We start from the raw sequence: 7,448 nt of genomic DNA, 5'->3' as shown, positions 1-7,448 counted from the left end.
CATGTCTCTACCATACACGTCTCCAAAGTCGTTTCAGAGAATTTGGCAGTACATCCAACCAGCCTCACAACCGCAGACCACGTGTAACCACACCAGCCCAGGACCTCCACATCCAGCATGTTCACCTCCAAGATCGTCTGAGACCAGCCATTCGGACAGCTGCTGGAACAATCGGTTTGCATAACCAAAGAATTTTTGCACAAACAGTCAGAAACCGTCTCAGGGAAGTTCATCTGCATGCTCGTCGTCCTCATCGGGGTCTCGACCTGACTCCAGTTCGTCGTCGTAACCGACTTGAGTGGGCAAATGCTCACATTCGCTGGCGTTTGGCACATTGGAGAGGTGTTCTCTTCACGGATTATGCGAAGGAGATGTGTTGCACTGCATGAGGCAAATGGTGGTCACACCAGATACTGACTGGTATCCCCCCCAATAAAACAAAACTGCACCTTTCAGAGTGGCCTTTTATTGTGGGCAGTCTAAGGCACACCTGTGCACTAATCATGGTGTCTAATCAGCATCCTGATATGGCACACCTGTGAGGTGGGATGGATTATCTCAGCAAAGGAGAAGTGCTCACTATCACAGATTTAGACTGGTTTGTGAACAATATTTGAGGGAAATGGTGATATTGTGTATGTGGAAAAAGTTTTAGATCTTTGAGTTCATCTCATACAAAATGGGAGCAAAGCCAAAAGTGTTGCGTTTATATTTTTGTTGAGTATACATACATACATACATACATATACATACATACACATATATATACATATACATATATATACATATACATATATATAGGCCATAGGTATTAAAGGCACTGCGCTGCGGTGGTTTGAATCATATTTATCTAATAGATTACAATTTGTTCATGTAAATGGGGAATCTTCTTCACAGACAGTTAATTATGGAGTTCCACAAGGTTCTGTGCTAGGACCAATTTTATTCACTTTATACATGCTTCCCTTAGGCCAGGGGTGGGCAATCATGTGCCATAAAGGGCCAAGACACTGCAGGTTTTCCGTGCAACCAATCGCCTCAGCAGGTGATTTCATTAATGATCAGGTGTCTCAGCAGGTGATTTCATTGACAACCAGGTGTTTATGTTCAGAGCAGAAGCTCATCAGCAACCCACCTGCTGAGGTGATTGGTTACATGGAAAACATGCAGTGTCTCGGCCCTCGATGCCCACCCCTGCCTTAGGCAGTATTATTAGACGGCATTGCTTAAATTTTCATTGTTACGCAGATGATACGCAGCTTTATCTATCCATGAAGCCAGAGTACACACACCAATTAGCTAAACTGCAGGACTGTCTTACAGACATAAAGACATGGATGACCTCTAATTTCCTGCTTTTAAACTCAGATAAAACTGAAGTTATTGTACTTAGCCCCACAAATCTCAGAAACATGTTGTCTAACCAGATCCTTACTCTGGATGGCATTACCCTGACCTCTAGTAATACTGAGTCATTTTTGATCAGGATATGTCATTCAATGCGCATATTAAACAAATATGTAGGACTGCTTTTTTGCATTTGCGCAATATCTCTAAAATTAGAAAGGTCTGTCTCAGAGTGATGCTGAAAAACTAATTCATGCATTTATTTCCTCTAGGCTGGACTATTGTAATTCATTATTATCAGGTTGTCCTAAAAGTTCCCTGAAAAGCCTTCAGTTAATTCAAAATGCTGCAGCTAGAGTACTGACAGGGACTAGAAGGAGAGAGCATATCTCACCCATATTGGCCTCTTCATGGCTTCCTGTTAATTCTAGAATAGAATTTAAAATTCTTCTTCTTACTTATAAGGTTTTGAATAATCAGGTCCCATCTTATCATAGGGACCTCATAGTACCATATCACCCCAATAGAGCGCTTCGCTCTCAGACTGCACTCCCACTGTCGCCAAGTGCTTGCTCACAGGGGGTCACTTTGACCGTTGGGGTTTTTCCGCAATTATTGTATGGCTTTGCCTTACAATATAAAGCGCCTTGGGGCAACTGTTTGTTGTGATTTGGCGCTATATAAATAAAATTGATTTGATTTTGATTTGATTTGAAGTTTACGTTGATATTTGGGGATGATGAAATCATTTTTCAAGATGATAATGCATCTTGCCATAGAGCAAAAACTGTGAAAACATTCCTTGCAAAAAGACACATAGGGTCAATGTCATGGCCTGCAAATGGTCCTTGACAAGGCTCCAACCTGCAAAGCTGATCTGGCAACAGCAATCAGAGAAAGTTGGAGCCAGACTGAAGAAGAGTACTGTTTGTCACTCATTAAGTCCATGCCTCAGAGACTGCAAGCTGTTATAAAAGCCAGAGGTGGTGCAACAAAATATTAGTGATGTGTTGGAGCGTTCTTTTGTTTTTCATGATTCCATAATTTTTTCCTCAGAAATGAGTGATTCCATATTTTTTTCCCCTCTGCTTGGTCTAAAAAGTAACCGTTACTGACTGCCACAATTTTTTTTTTCCTGATTTATTATAGCGTTTCCTAAAGCCAGAAAGTTGCCATTTGAAATGACTTTAGTTTGTGTCATGTCTGTGATCTGCTTTTTTTCTACAAAATTAAACAACTGAATGAACATCCTCTGAGGCCGGGTGATTCCATAATTTTTGCCAGGGGTTGTAGATATGCTTACTTAGTCAGGGGCAGAGAAAGGAACAGACCTAATCTGCATGTTTTTTGTTTGTTTTGTTGTTGTTGACGGTGTAAGGAATGTGTGTAAAGAGTGCTACCAGACACTGGCAGAGCATGCAAACTCCACACAAAAGAAACCAGGCACAGGTGGAATTCAACCCCAGACCTTCTTTGTTGTGAGGCAAGAGTGCTAACCACTGAACCACTGTATGTATAGCAGATGATCATTAGTCACGTTCATAAGAGTATGGATAATGCCAATTTCTGTAATTTTGTTTTTTTAAAAACCACCACAATGGAGTTATAATGAAGCAAGGGTCTGGGTCGTGGATAGCAACCACCCAAACAGATTACAACATTCCTCAATGAGGCGTGTGTCTCTGCCTGCTGTCCTCACGTGGATAAATACAAAACATCTTTTGCCTTTGCACCAGGCTGCAGCGGCCGGACACAGCGCACCTCCTTCATGTCCTTGTTGATTTCAGGCATTTTTCCCCACACTGATTACAGCCCAGCGATGGTACTGCAGTGGTAAAGTTTCCATCTGGTAATCAGAGCCTACGGGTTCAAATCCCGTGAGTGACTTTTTTTTTTTTAACCAAGGTTATTTAACCGCAGGGTTCTGTATTGTGTCCCCTTTTATGTATTATTTATATCAACCCAGTGATATTCACTAATTATACAGCTGTTTTTTATTTTATTGTTCTCCACATCAGCAGTGCGATGTGGTGCAGCTGCTCGCACTGTGTTCCTGCTCGAAAGACACCGTCACGTGCACGAACTGTCGCACTGGGATTATGCATCCCTGCCCGTCTGCACGATGTTTTCGTGGTTCACTCATAGGAGCTGTTTCGCCGTGAGTCGCCCTGAGTTGTACTTATTTGTACTGTGTGTGAAGGGGCCTTTAACATATTATTAGACATAAGATCATGAAAATTTTAAACAGATTTTTTTTTTCATCTTGCAAGACAACAAAACTACTAAGTAATTTTACTTAGTCATATTATCCAAATATGGGACAGGAGATTTAATTAGATTGAATCCTTAACGTCTTGGGCTTAATTTGTCCAGTATGTATTAACTGTAGATAATAAAAAGGTCCAATGTCCAATGATGAAGATTCTCTGCAGTTACAGAAATGACAGTCACTGGTGTTAAACACATTTAGCTGCTAACCAGACATTTCAAGGTCATTTTGTGCCGAGGCACTGTGCAAATGTTGCCATTTCCTTTTTAAATCCATTGCTGGCAGTGGGATGGAAATCGCCATTCCTTGCATCTCTGCATCACACTTGCTTCCACCCCTCCATGCCCCTTCTGCCTGCCCCACTCTCCAAGGTCACTGTACTGACACAAAGGGTTCATCTGTACAGAACCAGCTCCCCTCGGACAGACTGAAACACAGGGCTCCTATTCTCACTGGACCATTATGCCTCCATCCTCCCTCCATCATCATTGTTGTCAAGCTCCTTTTCTTTCATTTTGCCCAAGGTGGTCACCACTTTTCTGTCTCATTGTTACCCTGCTGTAAGCTGCAGTGAGGACAGCACAGAGCATATGTACAGCTTTTATCAATAAAGCCAGGTCCAATGTTTTAACCAAGTCCTCTCATTTTTTTTTGTTTAACAGTGATTTACCTAAGAGCTGCATATGCCAATTTTTGCATTGTTGCTGCAGCAGGGTCTGTTATATCTGTGCACATGCCCAGCGCAGATGAGCTGAGCTCGCCATTTCTGTGTCAATCACTTTTCTGCTAACAATGGATGACAAAATTTATGTTACTAAAAAAAGTCTACTACAACAAAGTTTAAATGAGCGGCCTAATGTCAGAACACCAACACTGACACATACACTGATGTCTGCTTATTGCAGAGGGAAACAAACGAACAATAAGCTAAAGTTTTTCAGTGCCTGTGTCTAAACATTTGAATATTTCCTTGTGACAACCAACCAAACTGTAACATAAGATTTTTTTTTTTTTTTTTTTAAAGTGGTGGCCAAGTGCTTCTAAAAGAGAAGGTTGCTGGTTCAAGGCCACTACACTATTTTTCATGTTTGTGGACTGCATTAGGAAGGACATCCTGTGCACATTTGCATGATTGAATTGCATTGACCGAGATTGTGACTAGGGGCAAGAACTGAAATTTAGCAAGAGAAAGAATATGGATGTGTACACATACACTAATACATGCTACATCTATTTGTAGCAATGCTCAATGTATTGTCGGTAAGAAAAAACAAACATCTTTCAAAATGAACTAATCACTTTGACAAACCTACCAGCAGGTGAGGATGCTGACAGAGGTGAAAGGATGATGGGTACTGGATAGGACGCACAAAGCAAGCCCATGGCGGTAGAAGGCCGCTGATATCTTCTCTCTCAGCTGCTCACGCAGCGTCATCCTGGTGGGACGGGGTCAACTGCCGGCCATTAGGAAGCACTCGGCAGCGAGCACAAGTTGTCGCCGGGCCTCCAGGGACCTGGGAGTGTGAAAATCAATTTTACAGATCAGCTGCTGCAGATATGACTAATCAGACTCAAGGAAAACGACTATAACAACAGCACTTACAAAATTAATGTTGCACTTCTCGACACAATCACCTCAATAATTGCATGATACACAGCTAGAGTAATTTTGGGCTTACACACTAAACAGCTATATTTATGGTAAATGGACTGCATTTATATAGCGCTTTTCCATCTGCATCAGACGCTCAAAGCGCTTTACAATTATGCCTCACATCACCCCAATGTCAGGGTGCTGCCATTACAAGGCGCTCACTACACACCGGGAGCAATAGGGGATAAAACCTTGCCAAGGGCCCTTAGTGATTTTCCAGTCAGACGGCGATTTGAACCCAGGATCTTCTGGTCTCAAGCCCAACACCTTAACCACTAGACCATCACCTCCATTAACTCAATCGTTGAAAGTAAAGGCACAAGTTTATACTTTTACACTTCTAAGATTGACAGTTGAATTTGTTTAAAGTTACTAGAGGATATGAATCTAAAGAAATCACCTGCCCTATGTGGAATACAAGTTATTTTCTGAATGTGTCTGCAGGGTTGATTGCACCTTCACTCACAGGTTCTGCTCTGCCAGTCTCGGTTGCGTACCTTTAGCCTGGAAATATCCTAAGCTGACACCCATATACAAAAGGTTGGGATGAGAATGAACTAAGTATTCCAACCTGATGGAAAGACATGTTCATAACATCTGATTCCATTGCACAAATTCTTGATATTTGATCTATGGCAAACAGTCTGAACAGTCAGATTTTGTGCTTTTCATTCTTGTCAAACAGCTTTGATTCAATTGAGGATAGGTCATACTGGAGCTAACAACCTTGTTGAGATCATATACGTGAATTTCAGAAAGGTGGCTGCTCTTGTAAATCATGAAGTATTAAATGAAAAACAAATGTGCGGTGTACAGGGTAATACTACTAATTTCTTCATTGATTTTCTCAGTGTTCACATTAAGGTTGTTACATTTTGAACGATCAAGAAAATTGATATAACTGTTGGAGTACAGCAGGATAGATTTTATTGCCCCATGTTGTTTCTACACTATATTAATTGCATCCTTTGACAGTTGGAAAAAAAACTGCAGTTATACTGTTTGCACTTTACAACTACAAACTATAAATTAATCTCAATTTTGGAATGCAAACTGAATTCTGATGTGAAAAACAGTGTAAGAAAGATGTGTCCCTACTCTGGAAAAAAGTTATTCTGGTAACTATATCTGCAAAATGAAGCAAATTTCAGAAATGGATGCAAATGTACAATTAACAAGTATTATGCTGGAAAAGGATTCCGAGAAGTTGCTAGGTGCCACAGTACATAATGATTTGTCTTGGACCAAAAATGTTATCAAATATCATTTCAAAGAATACAGCTTATTTTTTGCCTCTGTTCGCTAAGAAACAATTTCTTAATAGCTTCACACTGCCATTTTGATTGCTGCATTATGATCTGGAGCACTTAGTAAAATAAACTGAAGCCTGTGAATAGACTGATGATAAAATCTATGAACATTATACTAACTCAAGCTGTTGGTATATACTCAAAGGAGCTGGGCTGTGAACTTAACTGGTTTCCTCTTAGCGACAGATACAAATTCAAAATGTATGTTCTGGTTTACAAAGCAATCATCAACTTAGCTCTGCTGTAAATTTGTGATCTTGTTGTTGACTACTATAACCCTATCATTAAATCTGCATCTGTTTGAAACTACAAATACTAGGTGTGAAATGTGTTTTACCAACCATACATTGTACAATAATTTTCCCAGCCACATTCACAACATAAATCACTGGTGGAATTCAAGACAGCTTTGTACAACTGGTTTTATCAGTCACTGAAAGAGGAACTCTATTCTTAACCCTTTAATGGTCAACTCAACCATTTGGTAAAGCACATTGATATTTACTACATTCTATTGAAAAATGTGAGGATATTAAAGAGGTTAAATTGCTTTTATTTATATATATATATATATATATATATATATACACACACACACACACACACACACGTATATATGTGTGTGTGTTGTTTTTATTCATTTGTCTATACTGATGTGTTTGTGCATAACTATGTTTGCTTTTGCACATCTGATCCCATCAGATCTCAGATGTGGAGTAGGTCCTGGTTAGTGCTGGTTGTAGACTCTTGTGAACACAGGGGGCTATGTGTGTTTCTCCATGTGGAACTCGGGTGGTATCAGGACGGGCATCTAGTGTAAAAGTTGTGCAAAATCCTAAAGCAAATTTATACTGGATCTGCTGTGGTA

General features: G+C 40.3%; 1 protein-coding gene across 1 annotated transcript in view; it reads right to left on the bottom strand.

The window, feature by feature from the left end:
* The window catches only part of scap (SREBF chaperone), a 96,069-nt gene extending 90,993 nt beyond the window's left edge, over window positions 1–5,076 (bottom strand). Inside the window, 3 exon segments of the mRNA XM_034174359.1 lie at window positions 4,930–4,960; window positions 4,963–4,996; window positions 4,998–5,076. Of these exon segments, the coding sequence (XP_034030250.1) occupies window positions 4,930–4,960; window positions 4,963–4,996; window positions 4,998–5,051 (119 nt within the window). The 5' untranslated portion in view covers window positions 5,052–5,076.
* Window positions 5,077–7,448: the final 2,372 nt, after the last annotated feature.

The sequence above is a fragment of the Thalassophryne amazonica genome, chromosome 7, assembly GCF_902500255.1.
Source record: "Thalassophryne amazonica chromosome 7, fThaAma1.1, whole genome shotgun sequence".
Lineage (NCBI taxonomy): Eukaryota > Metazoa > Chordata > Actinopteri > Batrachoidiformes > Batrachoididae > Thalassophryne > Thalassophryne amazonica.
This window is presented reverse-complemented; position numbering and strand designations above follow the sequence as displayed.